Source organism: Orbicella franksi, chromosome 1 (genome assembly GCF_964199315.1).
Source record: "Orbicella franksi chromosome 1, jaOrbFran1.1, whole genome shotgun sequence".
NCBI classification, from domain to species: Eukaryota; Metazoa; Cnidaria; class Anthozoa; order Scleractinia; family Merulinidae; genus Orbicella; species Orbicella franksi.
In genome coordinates this window covers 11,660,279-11,679,042 of record NC_138145.1, presented here as the reverse complement: position 1 = coordinate 11,679,042, position 18,764 = coordinate 11,660,279, and the positions used below count along the sequence as shown (strand labels likewise).

The following is an 18,764-nucleotide window of genomic DNA, read 5'->3' as shown; positions in this document are numbered from 1 at the left end:
AGTAGTGTTTTGTTTTCAGCAGTTATATCTATAGGTGTGATTTGAATGCCAAACTGCAGCTTGGAGTGTCAAAGGGTTTGTTATTTCTTTTCTTTTCTTTTCTTTTTTTCTTTTTTCAACAACCTCGTTTCATTCACCCCTTGGTTTTACCTTAAAGGGGCCCTAGAACACACATACAAGAAGTAAACACAAAAGTTGGAATTCAGTTGAGTGATTTTAATTTTCCATTACTCAAAAACCATATGCGCTATGTGCATTACAAGTCGGCGCGTGCAAGTGACGGTTGCATTCATTTCGATCATCACAACAGTGGTGCTTACAACTCCAGTCGACGTCACCATCCGTAAACATTCCAATCATTGTTTGAAAGGTGTCACAAGTTTCGCAACTGCACGAAATCTCTACGTCTTCCTTAGGATAACATCCTTTCTGCAGGTCAGATACTAGCGTGCCCCCAACCTGGTCCACTGAGTGGTATGTGAAGCACTTGCCGGTACAGTCCACGATCTCAGGAATCGCGCACGATCTCGACTCTGAATCACACTTCACGCATTGTAACGCGTCAACTAATGAATGAAAGTAACGAAGAAGAAAAAATCAGAACCAATGCGTGGTCGACGTCACTCAATACTTGCCGCTTTGGGAAAATGCGTTACGTGAAAACCACCTCGCAAAATTGGCTAACGATTGAAACCAATGAACTGCCACCAATATAAAACGCCTGTACTGGTAGATAAAATAAAGGCAAGCAATTTCGGCACGCCGTCGCGTAGACAATTTTTTCACTAAAAGAAAAATTCGTTGTGTCTACCAGGTACCATTGTACTCCTTTCTTTACGAGCCCTTGTTTAGCTGTTGTATATTGTTGGTTGGTTTGTATCGGTTCTTGTGTACCGGTACACGAGGACAGAACAGAAAAATTTACATGTGAACTTTAAGCAATACTCCCTTTAATTGTCTCGATATAATACTATAAGTCCTGCCAGACCAGTTGCAAGTTTCTTCGAAGACGCTCAAACTGCTTTGTTTTATTTTAACGAAAGAATATCGAATGTGGTCGCCGCTTTGCTTTGTGTAAGGTATAATGACCTTGCGTTGGTTTTATCCATGGGAAGGTGTAAAGTGAACTGTTCTGAAAATGTACTCACCATGAACAAGCGTCAATTTCAACAAGGTGGCAAATACAATTGGTAGCACAAAGGTCACCTTCTGCATTCTGAACGGCAAACAACAGCTTCCAAAGTAAGCCGGTTTCACTTGCACAAGTTCGAACAAGTGCTGATTAACTTCAGCCAGATTATTTAATGATCTTTAAATGTGATAAGGTGGCGACTGAACTATATTTTGGCTCGAAGCTGAGTACACTGTCAATGAAATGTCTCCGATCAACGAAGATCACTCAAGTCATGTTTCCAATTGACAAAGAACTTGTTACTTTTATTTGAAATTGCGAATGACGTATGCACTTGTAATTTTATGTTTTGTTTAGCGATTTGTGGATGTTACCACAGATGCCAGAAGTTAAAACTGAAAACAAGGTTTATTTATTTGTGACAAGTAGTATTTTGATAAATACTGGGATGAATTTAATGAGAGACTTGACGTCTGCCAGAGGTGACAGCGTAAGAGATACGTACCACCTCATGATTTTAGTGGGAACCCAAGTTTAAGAAAAATTGGGGCATGGTTTTACCTTTTTAATAATAAATAAGCTATTAGTGGGCTTGGTTTTAAATTATGAATAATGCCTTGGGTGTGTTTCACCTTAAGCCAAAAAAGTTAAATTTTATATCATTAAGTTAATTAAAAGTTGGCTTTTATTCGATGAAGATTACTTTTACTTTAGGACCTACTCTAGATAGAGATCAATCGTATAACCTTGCTAGTCTTACAACTGCTGAGAAGTTAATCATCACTGATGTATTCATAATTTATGATTAGGCCCATCTTTTATCGTGGTAAGATAGTAAAATGATTGTAAAAATTGATTATAGAGGTGACGGTAGATGTAATATGAGCAAATGTTGTGGAAGTAAGATTTTGGAAGAAGGTTGAAGCTTGTGTAAGGACGTTTGTGTAAATCGAAAGACCAGGTCGAGGGAAAATTAAGAACAGTACTCTAGTGGCCTTTAACGGACCGATTACCAAAGGAATTTATAAAGTAAGCCAAGTATGTGATTCAATAAACACCTTATAAACTGAGCTATTGCTCTTCGTGTTCTTCCGACACTTCTTTTCTTCCTTTCAACATGTGCGGCGGGAGAAAAAAGAGAATATTTATTCTGTCTCATTTAGTACCTTATGGACGTTTCTTTTGTTTACTAAGTTGCATCTGTACAGTTTACCGTGAACTTAATTATGTCAGCGATAAAAAAGATGTTTGATTTTAATCTTAAACTTTCAGATTCCTATAGCTTGGACTGTTAATAAACCGATAATCCTCTGCAAGTTGACTTTTTTCAAGTAGAGTCCTATACCGTAAACTGCTGCTTATAAGCCCTCCCGCTTATAAGTCCTTCCGGTTATATAGTCCTATCGGCCACCTGTAAACAAAATATTGCTTTCGGTTATAAGCTCCACCGGATATAAGCCCCCTCCCCCCCCCCCCCCTCCAGTTTATAGTGGAATTAATTTCGATATATTATGAAAATCGTATTTCGATATAGATCAACACTGCTTTAGCTCGTGTCGAAACGGTATTTTTACTCCTCTTATAAGCCCCCCTTTCCCCCAAGATATAAGCCCAACCATTAATAAGCCCCAAAAAATTAAGTCAGCAGAAGATTCTCAAGTTGGACAGGTGCTGTTTATGAAAAATCGGAGATGAATCAAAACGGTCGAAGCATGTAATTAATATATCCAATCAGCGAAGAAGGCGAGAACTCAAGAGAACTGTCAAAATTGTCACGTGACAGAATGGTGCCACGAAGATATTCCTGTTACTTAGCAGTGGAATCGTTGATTGACAGCTCTACTATTTTTAGCTAGCTGTTGGTGGGCATTCTTCCTTACTTTAGATTTCTTTACTTTCGTCCTCTTTTGACTTTTCCAGCAAACCAAATGGAAAAACTGTCCTTTTGAGGCCTTAACAACTGTAACAATTAAGTAGTTAATTTTGCTCGTGTTTTGAAATATGTGCCAGCGTAGTTAATAGAGGGTAATAGTTGAGAAGCCCACCAAACATCAAAGAAGCAAATAAACACGCCAAGATTTGTGTTGTAAGGTCCTCACTGACTATGCGTGAATTACATAATCGCAATGCTCCTATTGGTGAGTTGTATGAGCACACATAACCACCTTTTGTATTTTGCCAGGTTTTGTGCAGGGACAAACCCAAAATAGCCAACAAAAGCATACAACAAAACACTTTGCCAGGTTTCCTAGCCAGTTTCCTCTATTTACTATGGTGTCAGTAGCTTTTAACGGTTGTTCATTAAATATTACAGCTGACGAATCGCAGACAATTCGCTCATAGCTCTAGTCTGCCTGCAGCTGGTCTTTTCTTTTAGGGTTCAACAAAGCAAGTGTTTCTGCGCACAAGGGGCTTTATGGACAAGGAGATCTTGTCTCGACACAATGGTCTCTCGTGTAAGGGACCTCGCACTGCTCTCCTTGTCTTATTTGGAGAGGAAGTGCCCAAGAAAGGCACACTTGGTATCTGGAGCCATGAGAGATATGATGCATAGCAAGACCGCACTCTTACTTTGTTTCAACCCTCTCAGACATTAAAAGCAAAATTAGGCCAAGATGAGGCACACTCCAGCTGCTTAAATCCCCCCCCCCCCCTTCCTGCCTCCTTTGAGTCCTTCCCTTGATTTTGCAAAATAGGGATTCTGGATACAGGGTCAGAGCATGGTAAAATCTCTATACACAAGAAAAATGAATACCGAGTTGAGTGATTTTAATTTTTCCATAATTCAAAGTTTAATACCCATCCACCATGCCGCTTTCACGGCAAGTCGGAGTGGTGTACAAGTGATGGTTACACTCATCATGATCATCACAGCAGTGATGCTCACAGATCCAGCTATCTGTTGAATATGATGTCAATAATCTGTAGTTATTGCACGGTTCACAATGACGGCTGCGTAAGCTTGTGGAATCCTGCTCCTCAGGATAACATCCTTTCTTCACGATAGAAAAAATTCCGCCGTCAACCTCCCGGTCCGCGGTGCGGTACGTGTAGCATTTCCCCCCAGTACAGCCCGTAGTCTTCGGATTTGGACTCGCGCAAGATTCCTCTGAGTCACATTCCACACATCGCAACGCTCTAACTGAAGAATACAATGGGGAAAGATGAATGTAATGTCAATATGTGATCAATGAAAACTTTCCGACAGAGGAAAAACATTTAACTATGACTGAAAAAGAAAGGGAAAAAAGATCTGTAAAATCCGGGCCATTAAAACGCTTTGACTGTTCTTATTAGGTTTCCAACACGGTCGGGGATATTTGTTTTCTCACAACACAAGACTTCCTTCCTTAGATTAATCATTATTTAAAATTCTCTGCCATGTTTTTGTTTTATTTTCTTGTGCAATGAGTTAAGCATTTCAACTGAGCAGATGTCAGTCCCACCTGAATGAAAAAAATAGACTACCGCAACACGAAGGTGAAATTGCATGCCTTTTTGTTAAAACAAAATAGGAAAGAAAAGATCGAAGAGCCTTTTCAAACGTAACGACCTAAATGTTCATGATCACGAGAAGGTGTAAACTGACGAACTGTTCTGAAAATGTACTCACGATGTACAAGCGTCGCCTACAACACGGCGGCAATTAGCATAACAAAGATCAACTTCTGCATACTGAACGGCCAGGAAAACTAACAGCAATATATAGTTTATGAAATAAATTGGTTTCACTCACATATTAAACTGCCAATTATCTTAAGCCTGATTACTGAGTGTGATGAACTGGCGAGCTGTTCTCTTATTAGCGAGATTTCTATTAGCAACTACTACTGATTAAATGAAATGCCTTTATCTGCAAACAACTTAATTTTGCTGAAAAGTACCCTTAAGCGAAAAGAAAATTAAAATTTCATTAGGTTTTATTTGGTAAGTTAAATGGTTCTTTTGTTTAGGTGCTTGCATGTTACTACCTCGGCTGACCAACGTCTAGTTTTCGTCCTGAATTTTCACATTTACTCGATACCTGCGTTTTTGCCATAACCTTAAATATTTTCTAAATTTTTTTTATAACTCTTTAATTCCTCCATTTTCGTTGATCTGAGGAAAAATGAAAGTCTTAAGAGCCTTCTCAATGATCCCTAAGGTTCTATTAGAAATACAAGGAAGAACGACGTTTTTGCCTTAAAAAAATAACAATGATAAAAATTAATTTTGGGGGGCGTTTGAGAAGACTTTATTTCCTCGCTCTACTCTCAAATGTTTCAAGGAGACGTTTGGTACATTTTCAATCAAAAATTTTCGGGGATCTTCTTTAACTGTGTATAAAACCCTAGTGCGTGTGTGTTAGCATTCAATCGAAGGTCACTGAGCAAAACAGACGTTCATATGTGGTGCTGTCTGTGGTACTGTACAAGGTGGTTATAACTTGTGTGTCTCTAAATAAACGACGAGATTATTCATATGGTACTGCCTGTTTTTCAATATTTTCCCAACTACAATCTGAGAGATTTTGTTTCTAATTTTGAACGATTTGAAACTGGCATTGGCATTCCTAACGTAACCGAGGCGACATCACCAGGACCGCGATACGCTGCAACAGAAGTAGAAGGAAAGCAATTGATACAGCGAGTTACAGAAAACAAAGTTAAAAAATGCTCAGTCCTTACCTTAAGCTCTCTGGACAAGAATGTTCGTATTTACGAAGGAGCGTTTCTTCTTGTAGTGTCAAGCGGTCGTTGTGATTGGTCAGATAGCAGCTTATCACGAAACAGAGCTGCACACGCCATTGAAAGGCTCCTTGCAGTTGGTAGTCACTTTAAGTCTTTAAGTCTTTAATAAGTTTACTGCTTAAACAGTGGAACTATACTAGGAGTTTAAAATAACATAATAAAAGCACGTAATAAATAATTACAATATGTATATATACAATAAAAATTATAAGTTAGTAAAAGATAAGATAAAATAGATTAAGTATAATCTCGTCGAGACAAGCTAGGACGTCTGGATATACATTATACAAAAGATTTAATGGCTGCAAGAGCAATAGTCTTAAAATTATTTATATCAACATCTTCATAAATAGGTAAATTGTTCCATGCTACTATTGTCCTTGGATAAAAGGAAAACTTATAGACATCATTTGATACACGGATTTGTTGGAAAGGACGACTGTTCAGTAATCTGGTGGTCCTTGTTATTTCGCGGACTTCAGGAGGAAAGCTAATACCAACATGTCCCATCAAGATCTTGTAGTAGTTTGAAAGAGGAGTCGACGATCTTCAAGGGAGTCCCAACCAAGATGTTCGATCATTGGAGTAACATGACTAAATCTGGAATAGTCATTTAATACAAATCTTGCTGCTCGGCGTTGGACCATCTCTATTTGAGTGATGTTCTGTTTGGTGAAAGGGGTCCAAGCGCAACACGCATATTCGAGTTTTAGGCGGACTAGCGTGCGATACGCCGTATCTTTGACTTTAGTATCACAACCACTTAGAATACGACGCAGTAGCCCAAGAGTAGAATTTGCCTTTTTACAGATCTGATTGATGTGCTCGTTCCAGGACAGATTGTCTGTCACGGTGACTCCAAGGTACTGGGCTGAGGAAACTCTAGAAATGGGCTGGCCAGCCAATGAATATTGGAACATAGTTGGAATTTTCTTACGCGTTATACCAAGTTGATAACACTTCTTGACGTTAAAGTTAAGTTGCCAGGTGTTTGACCAGAGTGACAATTGTTCAAGATCATCCTGCAGAGCCCAACAGTCCTGTACTTCACGGATTTCACTATAGAGGATGCAATCATCTGCAAAGAGGCGTAGACGTGACTTTACAGAAGAAGAGATGTCATTTATATACAGTAAAAATAATACAGGGCCCAAAATTGAGCCTTGCGGGACCCCGGAGAGCACTGGTTTGGAAGAAGACTGAATGCCATTTACTGAGACTGATTGGGAGCGGTTTGACAGAAAAGCTTTAATCCGCATAAGCATGTTCCCACGAATACCATAGAAGTCGAGCTTCATTAGAAGTCTTTGGTGGGGGACAGAATCAAATGCTTTAGAGAAATCAAGCAGTATGACGTCGGTTTGGCTGCAAGTGTTGATTGACTTGGCCCAATCGTGTATAGCTGATATCAGTTGAGTTTCACAAGAAAACCGCTGTCTGAAACCATGTTGCTCGTTTATCAAAATGTTGTTACTAGATAAGTGTTTAGCCATATGATTAAGAACAATGTGTTCCATTACTTTACAGCAGATAGAAGTCAGCGAAATTGGGCGATAGTTGGATGGATCTGATTTGTTTTCTTTCTTAAAGACTGCAGTAATGAGGGCTTTGGACCAATCTGATGGGACGACATTAAGATCAAATGATTGTTGAAAGATGAAAGCGAGCCACGTAGAGGCTGTTTGTGAGATCTCTTTGAGTACTCTTGCAGGTAGTTTGTCTGGCCCACAAGCTTTGTGAGGATTCAGCTGGGCTAGCCGTTTTCAACTCCATCAGGCGAGAGAAGCAAATCTTCAATCGAGGTGAATGGTGACAGGCCAATTTGAGGAAGAGGCTTCTGCTCATGGGTAAAAACTGAAAAGAAATGGGAGTTCAAAGTTTCTGCTTTGTCTTTGTCTGTAATACTCACCCCATTTTCGGTTTTAAGTGGGGGGATTCCAAGGCTTTCAGATTTGCTATGTTTAACATACGACCAGAACTTTTTGGGGTTTTCGGTCAGGTTATCACCAATAACTTCGTTTAAATAGCGATTGTGAGATTCTTTGACCAGTTTTGCCACTCGATTTCGTTGATACTTGAAAGCTTTCCAATGTTGCTGGTTTTTAGAGCGAATAGCTTTTTTGTGGAGGCGATCCTTTTTGCGCATCTCTCTTTTAATATCAGTAGTAATCCATGGCAGCTTGTACTTTGGCATGGACAATTTTTGTGGAACATACTGGGAAATACCTTTAATTACAGCATGTTTGAATGCATTCCAGTTATGCTCCACAGAGTTTTCCCATGGGTTTGATGCGAAGAATTCAGCCGATGACTTTGCTATAAATTCGTTCAGGCCATCAAAGTTCGCTTTCTTGTACAGGTAGACTCTATGAGGAGACTTGGAAAAGCGCGTTGCTTTCAGGTTGATCTCGAAATTTACAATGTCGTGGTCACTTAAACCAGAAGAAGTAGACACGCCAGAAATAGAGTTAGGATAAGTAGACAATAATAAATCCAAAGTTTTCTCTGAAACAGGTCTCGTTGGAGCTTTGACGTGTTGGGTTAACGAAAAATCGTCCATCAAGTGCAAGAATTTATTGTGTTGTGAAGCAGTGGTAGGGTTGTTAGCAATTGGGATCTCGCGACTCCAGTCAATATCACCCAGGTTGAAATCACCTCCGATGACGATATTTGGATGATTTGATACTTTGGTAAACACTTGATTTATAGAATCGCCTAGATGGTCAAGGATCTCGGTAGAAGAATTTGGTGGCCTGTAAAACGACGATAAATACAAAGTTTTGCAATTTGCCATTTTAATAGAAGACCAGAGGATTTCACAGGTGTTTCCATTTAATTCATCTTCTTCTATGCAAGCCAGGTCAGATTTGATTGCATGAAAAACTCCTCCGCCGTAGGCATTTCTGTCCTTTCTGAAGACAGTGTATGTAGGTGGGAAGATGGAATAAGTAGGGACACCAGGGTGAAGCTTAGATTCGGTTCCCAGGACGAAGTCCGGATTATGTAACTCAAGCAGTGCTTTAAATTCAGTAGAATGTTTGGAGCTCTTTAAACCATTGCAATTTATAATCATACCTCTCAATTTATTCCTTTTCGATGACTTGTTTTGTTTCAATGTATTTCCATGGTTCGATGCGTTTGCCGCTGGGTTATTTAAAGAACTGATCCTGGAAATTGGCGATGTTTGAGTATTATCCACTGATAAGATATTAAAAGAATTCGACAAGTCCAAAGAGTTTCCAGACAATTCCAAGGAAGTGGTTTCAAAATTTGGAAAGTTGCAATTTGGACAAATCCAAGTGCATGAAGAATTTGCGAGGGTTTCGTACTCATCAATATTCATTTCCAAGCAGCGAACATGTAGCCAAGAGTCACACGAGTCACACGATATGTTTTAAAACACACCCTCGTAAAGGTAAGTTACGTTTTCAATTTTCAATTCTTTTAGTTTAATTCTTGGGTTTGAAACAATTTTAGGGTCCCACATGCATCGTCTGGCCAGGAGGCGCGAAAACCATCTTCATCTGAAAGCTTGGCACTTTTCATTACCACAGCAAAGCGATAAACAGCTGCAATATTTGCGAGCTATTGATTGTGGGATTTAAGAGTTTTTCATTTCCTATATTTACCGCTCATAATGTTTGTAAATTTATTCATGCTATGTAACTGCAGCTGACCCCTTTTTTCTATGAAATTCACGCCACAGAAATTATAATCATTAATCTGAATAATACGAAAATATATTTGCGAAACTGACCTTTTCGCGGTTCCTGACGCCATCTTGTTTGGAAGCGAAACACGGCAAAAAATTACAGTATAGTTACGGGAAAAGACAAAAGTTCGATGGCCCATAATTTGAGAACGATTGACGTTCTGAAGATTAATGAATTACAGGAATAAATACCCAGCAGGAGGGGTTTTTGATCAAATTTGAAGAACATATATTTGCTTTGAGGCGAGTGCACTTTTAATTTTTCAAACAAGTGTTTAAATTTTCCCGCGAAGAGCGACTCGGTTTTCCAAACAAAGTCTTTTCTAGCAAGGCTATCTCCCTTAAATTTGCACAGTAAACTTTTACCCGATATCTTTAGTTGTTAATTATAATTTTCTTCCGTAAGTTATTAGACATTGCATTTTCCACTTTTTGCATACATTTACTGTAATTTTTGCCATGTATGCCCGCCGCCAAACAAGAGAGCAACAGAAATCGAAGAAAAAAAATCCATAGTGGCGGAATTTTCGTAATCAAGAGGGTTTCCTTATTGCATGGTACTCTGCGGCTGTGCACCTCTCTTAGCATCTCTTACTTTAATTTCTTCTCTTCAATTCAATTCTGAAAACTGTAAAGGCACTGTATAGTCTTCATGGTGATTCACTCTTCTCAGAGACTTTTGAGGTGCGAGGGACTTAAAAGAAATGGGTGAGCTCACTTCAAAACAAAGATACACTCATTTGATGCACTTGAAGAGTGCTGAAAAAAACAAACAAACAAACGAACAAACAAACAAACAAACAAACAAACAAACAAACAAACAAAAAGGCACATTAAAAAACGTATTCAGTGGACAGTGACCGTGGACGGATAGTCCAGCATTCCACAGAATCGCCTCTAAATAATTGCCAACATTTTCAGGATCCGAGTTTTGGTTAGCTGTCTACATCCGCGCCCTTCCTCGAGGCTAATTTTTGGCTTGTCACGCATAGGAGTGCGTGACGAGCAAAATCAATGTCTATCGCACCAGGCTCGGGCGGCTACCGGTCGTTTGTTTACCAAATTTTACATTTCAATTCCGAACCACAAGTCCACAAACAAGAAAACAACTTTGCAATCCACCTTGAACCATAATTTAATGATAAAAAATAAAAACTCTTCCTTTTCACTTTCAATTGATTCTAAGTTGACAATCTCTACTATAGCAGAATCTTATATACCCCCACCACAATAAGCAAGTATTAAACTTAAGATAAACCCTGCTGACATAATTGAAATTGGTAATCAGTCAGTGCCGTTTTAGGCTAATCTTCGTTGAAGCTTCACTTAAAGAATCGTTTTGTTTTGATCAACCAATCAGAGAGTGGAAAGAATGCAAATGAAAACGTGCCAGCATGGAACAGCGCAGATAAAAATGTTTCCAGGCAACTCAGATATAAAGCTACAGGTTCAATTATTATGTTGGTTCCAACTGGTATTTGTTCCTCCAATTGGAATCTAGAAATTTTCAACTTCCAAGGGTTAAATAAACCTCCGATATAAGAATTTTGATACGCACAAAAAAATTAAAACTGCACTGAGAAAGTTAACAGTTTTAATCTTTTTTTTCTTTTTTTTTCGTGTGGATTTAATGATCTGCTGTTATATCACAATAATACGTATATAAACTTATATAAGTAAATAAATTACAATAAATTAAAATAAATTACTACTTTAACCCTTTTAGGTTAGGCTAAAAGAAGTGTCCACTTTAAATAACAAGCCATTGATGAAGTAACTAGGATTTTTTTACAACTAAATACAGTTGTATGTATTAATGTACGTCCGAAGTAACAGGCTATCACTACTGCAACTTTAAAAACAGTATCAAAACTTCAACTTTTCAATGACAGTTGGGTAAGTTGCATGTTGGAGTCTAAAGCCTAAAGGTCAATATTTTAGTAATTTCCTTCAAGCTTGGGGACTAACAGATAACCCAAGCTTAATATAAATTATATATCTCTAGTTTCTTAATTAATAAGCAGGAGCAGATATTCCCCAGTACGGTTCTAGCCAGCTAGGTTAGTAAGTGGTTTATTGTATGGCACTTGGGCAATGAATCAGCCAACTTTTGGAAACCCAAAATACACCAGCTTAAGTCTGTTTTCATCCCCATGGCAAAATCCTGACCAAGATAAGGTAGTCTTGAGGTCAATCCGAGCATTCCAATTGGTTCAATTTTCATTCCTGAATTATCAGTTAGTGCCTTCCTTAGTTAAATACCCCTCAAATACATTCTTAGAAAAACTCTAAGGAGGCACAATTTGACAGTGCTTAATAATATTAAGGTGCTTTGTAAGAATTACAATTAATTATTCTTCTAAAGCCCTAACTGCTTGGAGAAAGAATGTAATAGAGAAGATGGTATTCTACAGATCTACAGCTACAGTGTGAACATGTTCCTCTCTAGTTCAGGTTTATAGACATCAGGAATGAAAATATGACATTTGAAATAATCCTGTTGAGTCTTGTGCCACTAAATGTTGAGGAAACACAGCACTGTATGAAAAGCCCCAGCTATGATTTGCAGTTCAAACAGCTTTTATTGCAAGTCCAAAATATCATTCTTTGAAAGGAAAATATAATTTGAAAACCTGCTAAACATAAAATAAGATCACATGTACATGCAGTTATTGTGATGCAATAATTATCAGATACCATCTACATTACTAGCTACATTTACGATAACATGCAACACACTTGGAGTGAATTAGTTATTTGAAAATGTGACGAACTCAAGCATTAGGTTAACTTCTAAAACCAGTAGTTTTTCTGGCACTGATATTGCTGGATAAACTACCAGTTTTAGAAGAAGTAATTATTTTCAGAATACGACTGTTACCACTATACATCAATCCTTTCACAACCCTTCGACATTCTAATCTGGGGCGGGGGGGGGGGGGGGGGCTTGAGGGGTCCACATAGTTGTTTCTGCAGGGTTGTGTATTTATGAAGATGTGGCATTAACACCGGTAAAAATAGCTGCTATGCAAACCTCACAATGAACTTTGCACTATGTACAGTGTACATGTAGACAACCATCATTCTTCTAACATATTGCATCAGATTAAAAGTGTGTAAATATGAGGGGATAGCTTCTACGTCTTGTAGACAATAAAATTTATGACATCACAACTGTGGTACACTGCAGTGTCATGTTAACCACCAGAGTATGCACAGGTTCTATCATAGTAAGTCTTTCATAATAGAATTATTCTTTAACTTAAAATCTTTAAATACTGTGGTAAAGTGCATCTCATACACAAACTGTGAGAGTGTACATTTCAAGGTCCTGTTTCTTCTACATAGTTTGGATCACCCTTGTTATCAACTAAGTTCGTTTTCATCTCAATGTCATCAGAATTAGCATTCTTGTTTACATCAGCTCCCCTGAAAAAAAAATTCACCTCACGTTTAAGCTACATGCTATGGCAGTGCTGGAAATAACAGTCTGTCATCGGACATGACCCAAAATACCACAGTTATAATCCTCTTCTAAAATGTTTTTTACTGAGTTTTCCATCTCTAAAATGGATTTTTGTAAAAGAATTCACTTACTTTCTTCCGATGGCTAAAACACCATACAAGGCTGCTGTGATCATGATTGAACCACAACCAACAAATGTGGAGACTTCCAGGCAAAATATTATAGGGAGAATGGCCATCCTATGTAAAAACCAAACAAGAATTAACATTCCTTAGGTGACATTGTTTAACTAAATCAGCTTGTCGATTATCCTCGTCAACTGGGAGATAGGCTGCTGACCAGATGATGACATGCTGGGACATGTAATTTAAATCTACTAGTTGCTTAATTGCAAGGGTTTCATTAAGGGCCAGGCACCGGGCAAATTGACCATCTACACACACAGCTGTACAGGAATGTTTCTTGTAACTATCAGCTGGAAAAGAGTACAATCATAATAATGCAAGCACAGTCAATGTCAGATCATAGCAGTCATGGATTTAGATCAAAGCTTCTTTCCTAATGCAGCAACTGTCTTCACACAGACTGTACTTACTGACCCTAAAAGAATGTGAAAAAAGATCAGTAACATGTTCTAATATTCTTTTCAGAACAACTTACACAAAATACAAACTTCCTCTCATCCAGAATCTGAAGTGAGCATCAATCCAGTTACTGACTGTCACAAGAGTTGGTACATACTGACAACACATGGGAGCTTCAAAACCCAAGACAAGGACTCCCATCACTCTGAAATTAAATCAAAGAATTTTAATCATGATAACAATACCCAGTAACTCTAGACTGGTGTTTTTCAATTTAGGACAGTCCACTGAGAGGGAGATGAGCAGCCAGCTGAAAGCTGCACCCTGCAGTTATCTTAACAGAATGCAACACTCAATCAACAAACTACACCATAGAAAGGTGAGTAATGAAACGCTTAATTTGTCCGATTGGGCTGGAGATAATCTGCCACCAGGCACTCTTTTGTTTTGGCAAACAGCGAATGGAGGAAGGGAGAAAAAGAACACCTGATACATTTACTTCATGGGTCATCTTCCATCCCTTTGTGGCTGACCTGTCAACAGTGATGTTCTCTTGGGTCATGCTATAAATGTGAGCAATCAGACTTAACTGGAAATTCACATGGCCTGACTAAAGTGTGGGAGTAACCATTGATTCTGTGACAGCTAGTCTTCTATCATTTAGCAAAAAGTGCAACTGTTATGTTGTCAATTGTTATACATACGTATCTCTGCAGCCCCCAGACTTTGTGTCTGGAATTGCACTGGTAGTCAGATATCTAATCAGGTAAACATTCAGAATGTGACTCAAATACATGACTGTACACTTTAGGTTTACGACCAATCAGACAAAAGTCCAGATTCTGGACTACATGCAGACGACTCTCAAAATATACATGTGTACCAGGTGTTCTTTTTTCTCTTCCCCCATTTAATTGCTGAAAAAAAGCACCTGATCGCAGGTTAGGCTATAATCGTGGACAAAAGTCCTTAGGACACTTACGTAATTGAACAAATTATATGTGTTTTACCACTGAAGTTTTAAAAAAAGCGCCGCTTTCCTTTTAAAAATGCATTCAACACTGTATGGGGGATGGGGGTGAGGTTAGGGAGGTGAAGTAGTATTTGCGTCTGGCGTGTGCACAAAAGCGCCAGAAGTGCAAATTTGTCCCAAGACTTTTGTCCATGATTGTAGATATACATGTATCAATGCCCAACAGAACCGTGTAAACATGGTTCAACATCTGTTCAGCTCTATTACATTCACCAGGTGCCGGTGGACTCACAGTCTTTACAATCCACTACCCTGCAGCAGCAGCAGCAGCCCAGCTCACAAATAAATCTCACACAGTCAAGTCTTATACATAAATATCAACCCTTATGTACATGTACCTTCACTTTACATTGTATGTCATGGTCACTAACATGTAAGTAACTTACATCATATATATTCCCATTCCTAAACATGTTGCTGATAGTGTAAAAAGAACAAAGAAGCCAAGTGCTGCAGAACCTAACAGACAACAACAAAATAGGTTTTTGATTAAAAATTTATCATGTGTAATATGAAAATATTATACTTTAGGCCACAATGATGTCAACCTAGGTTAATTTGTTTAGACCAAGGTTAAATTTTTCAAACCAGTTTCTTTTCTTCTTCTCACTTTCTGGGATGTTCTAAAAAAGAATAACTTGCATAATACCCAGCCCCATCCATCTCTAACTCAGTCCAACCCTGCCAGCATCTCATATCAACGCCCCTGCAAGATATCTCTTTTTATTTTGCACTCTCATAGAACCACACAACCAATTCCTGAATATGTTGTCCACCTTCAGCTCCACTAGGCCATGCAAGCAATTGTGGCAATTTCTTTATTTTTGTTGGGCTAGTAAGTTATTGGTGTAATAGACTCCCCATTCCCTTTTAATGAAAATTAAACTAACTTGAAATCATTCTGACGAACATTCCTCAAAAAATACAACATATATATCCTTCCAGAAAATGATCACTCTGTCTGTCTGTCTGTCTGTCTGTCTGTCTGACTGTGCGTTGATCAATCAGTCAGTCAGTCAGTCAAGTATTTTCTCTTACCCAACCCATGGAAGGTTACTGGAAATTCTGAGGTAGGAAATTTGAAATTCCAACATTAAAAGGGAAGTGAGTGAGTGGTTCAAACCCAAAAACCTTCCATACGAAGGGTATCAACATTTTCTGGCTTAACTGACATAAATTTATCTACAATCCTGGTCACAAGTGTTCAGTTCACAGCAGATGACGTCACGGGAAGCCTCTCTTAAGACCAAGACTGCGTAAACCCGCCTGCCCCCCTCCCCCCTGTCAATGTTAATAAAAATCTTGAAAAAAAAAAAAACCTTGACAATAGCTTCAGAATAGCCACGTTTCAAGAACTGTTCACCTCCTAGGACAGTATTCTCTGACTAAAGTGACGATAGGATAGATATTCACGTCTTATTCCAATAATAACGATTTTTCAGCAATCATGTTCAGTTCCAACACAACTGTCCCATAACTTTCTATTGCCTCTTTTTCCTTTTTAACCACATCTGATCTAGTCTTCAGAATAGCTTCATTTCCTTTCAACATTGTTAGGGGGAGGGGGTCAATTACACTTGCTTCTATTCATCTTTTCCTAAAACGTCAAGGACGTAGTTGAAATCATGGGTTTTAGCATGCAAAAGGGGAGGTGTCCCAACAACTTATGGTCAGGATTGTAGCCGCAATTTCAATGCATCAGTCACACAAAGCTGCATAAATATATGTCACAGTCCAACAAACATTGAAAGTTTGAATCAAGTTGCAGTTTCTACTGTATTCATTTCAAAAATAAAATATTGAAACACAGAATGACATCAAATTTCCATTGAGAGAAGAGTGCACGGGAAACCAATTTAAGGCTTGACTTGCTAATCCAAAAGTCATTCTCACTAGCTCCCCAAAATGTCTCACTACTGGGAGATTCACAAAATTAAATCTTTTGTACTCAATACTTAATTCTAAAATTTGAAATTCTTCAAACATTGTTCCAAAAAAATTTCACTTGCCCATCACGCTGGGAAGCAAAAAATAAAATTACCCACCAGCCCAACTACAAATTCCACTCACACTATGAGAGGAATGCTTGACCAGTTTTTTAACTGTTATATCACAGGAGAAAAAGAAAATGTTTATTTACATTTTGAGTTCTTTTACACTGCATATTTACATCAGCCCATGGGAACACAAAATTCTCATTTTTATTTGCTACTTCCTCAATAAACCACCCCTTCATTACTCTAGGCCTAGTCTAAATGTCCTGCTACTGCCATGTCAGACTCAAATGAATTTGCTCCGGTGGTGGCATGACAAAGGAACAGCAGCGGTCTCAAATATCGAATTTTATTCAGTCGTGCTGAAGATCAGAAGAAGTTTGCTTTGCTGAATACCAGCTGAAATGCTAGAAAGCAATGGCAGCTTAAAGCAGCAGGTTATGAATTCAGTTTGGCATAGCAAGAGCACGCCGTTTGAAGCCGAGTCACACTACTGCTGCCAAGCATGGCAAGGCCTGTCATGCTAAGTACTCATGCCAAATTTAATTCTGCCTGCCAAATTGAGTGGTTTCAAACATTGTGCTAATTCTTGAATCTAGTTTGGCATGGCAGTAGTACGATATTTGGAATAAGCCTAATTAATGCACTTTGTCTGTGCCCAGTTTAGAAAAGCTTGGTTGAGCCATTCTTGCCAGGTAAAAGAAGAAATGATATCACAAATAATACTTATTTCCACAGAAACATGATGAGACTCAAATAATTTTAATCCAACAAATATTAAAATGATGTAATATGTAAATCGCAGTCTGCTGCAAAAAATTGCCTATCTTCATGACTCAACTGAGTCTAAGACCATTCAGCTAATTGATAAAAGATGAATCAATAGTTGAAGTGTCTCAATAACATTATTGATGAGAATCAGATGATAAATGGGTAATAAAATATGACAGCAAAAGTGAAAGTTGAAGTTATGTTTTCTAGTATTTTTTTATTTGATTCCTACTTTCATGTTTTAGAATATATTTATGCTCTTTTGACGGAACATTTCAAAAACGTAAATATTGGCGAAGAGTCCATTTTCTGAAAATTTAAGTATTTTTCCAGTGTTCATTAGCGTTTTTTACAACTTTTTGCCACGTTTGAGAACGACATTTAGTAAATTTAAACGCTGTTTACGAGATTCTATAAGAACCCATTTGTTAAGTTCAATTCATTTCGTCACCCTAGTCATCTGTTATTGTTGATTTCAATGCCGGCATTTTATGTATTTAGCCTCCTTACCACTCAGATTAAAGCGTGCAATAAACTAAAAAAATATATTATTTAAAAATTCTAAAGCTTTTCTAAGTCGCCATAATTTCTCATTCTCAGTGGAAAATTTAGTAAGAAAATACTCTCTAGCATTTTATTTTGGAGGGACCAACACAATAAGAGACTGGCGACATCGTTGATGGCTATAAACTCAAGCCAGTCAAGGCAGAACACGAAAAGACAAGAGGACAAAATGTAAACAAAGATCTTGACAATCACTGACAATGTATGCAAGCGCTTACTCAGCCGGCCAGTATCATCTTGATTTGTATAAACGGACAGAATATTCCCGCGTCACCGTTGACTCGAATAAATAGCAAAGCTAGCGAAATGCTATAAATAGAAGAAGCCATAATACCAATTCAGACCGATGACTTGAACCTGATCAAACAATAAAATTAAATCTCCGTATTTTGAGAAAAAGCCCGATGTTCATGAAAGATCAAATATTCAAACACAGTACTCACATAGCCCGGACACTGCGCCCCAAAATCGCACCACAAGTCTCAATCCTTTTGGAACACCACCGGTGTTTGTGTCACTGTCTGCCATACTTCAAACAGAAAATGTATTTCAATAGCGGAATGATATAGTCCAGTGAATTCAATTTACATTCTTCAAAGATCCACTTTGATTCAGCTGATTTCCATGACAGAAAGCGCGAATAATGACTGCGTGGATAACACACTCGGACAATGTCGGGAAAACCGAGCTCCTCCCGAAGTTAACACAGCACGAGATTCTCCATGTTTGGTCAATGGCTGTTACTATCGAGTGTTCGGCAAGTAGATGCGCAGTAGCT

The 18,764-nt window shown here is 38.3% G+C and overlaps 4 protein-coding genes across 4 annotated transcripts in view; 1 reads left to right on the top strand and 3 right to left on the bottom strand.

Annotated features, from left to right (window-relative positions):
- LOC145490404 (uncharacterized) lies at nt 1-1,615 on the bottom strand. The gene is made up of 2 exons (XM_081469536.1): nt 1,149-1,615; nt 1-566 (listed from the first exon to the last, which is right to left on the bottom strand). Exons 1-2 carry the CDS (start codon nt 1,213-1,215, stop codon nt 232-234), a joined length of 402 nt encoding a protein of 133 aa, XP_081325662.1. The 5' UTR covers nt 1,216-1,615; the 3' UTR covers nt 1-231.
- LOC145490360 (uncharacterized) overlaps nt 1-18,764 on the top strand; it is a 47,899-nt gene that overhangs the window by 4,424 nt on the left and 24,711 nt on the right. The window lies entirely within an intron of this gene.
- LOC145478792 (uncharacterized) lies at nt 7,616-9,210 on the bottom strand. The gene has a single exon (XM_081456996.1). The coding sequence runs from the start codon at nt 9,203-9,205 to the stop codon at nt 7,616-7,618; it is 1,590 nt and encodes a 529-aa protein (XP_081313122.1). The 5' UTR covers nt 9,206-9,210.
- Nucleotides 10,694-18,704, bottom strand: LOC145490300 (calcium channel flower homolog). Its single transcript, XM_081469431.1, has 5 exons — nt 18,430-18,704; nt 15,044-15,116; nt 13,701-13,829; nt 13,172-13,279; nt 10,694-13,003 (listed from the first exon to the last, which is right to left on the bottom strand). Exons 1-5 carry the CDS (start codon nt 18,512-18,514, stop codon nt 12,898-12,900), a joined length of 501 nt encoding a protein of 166 aa, XP_081325557.1. The 5' UTR covers nt 18,515-18,704; the 3' UTR covers nt 10,694-12,897.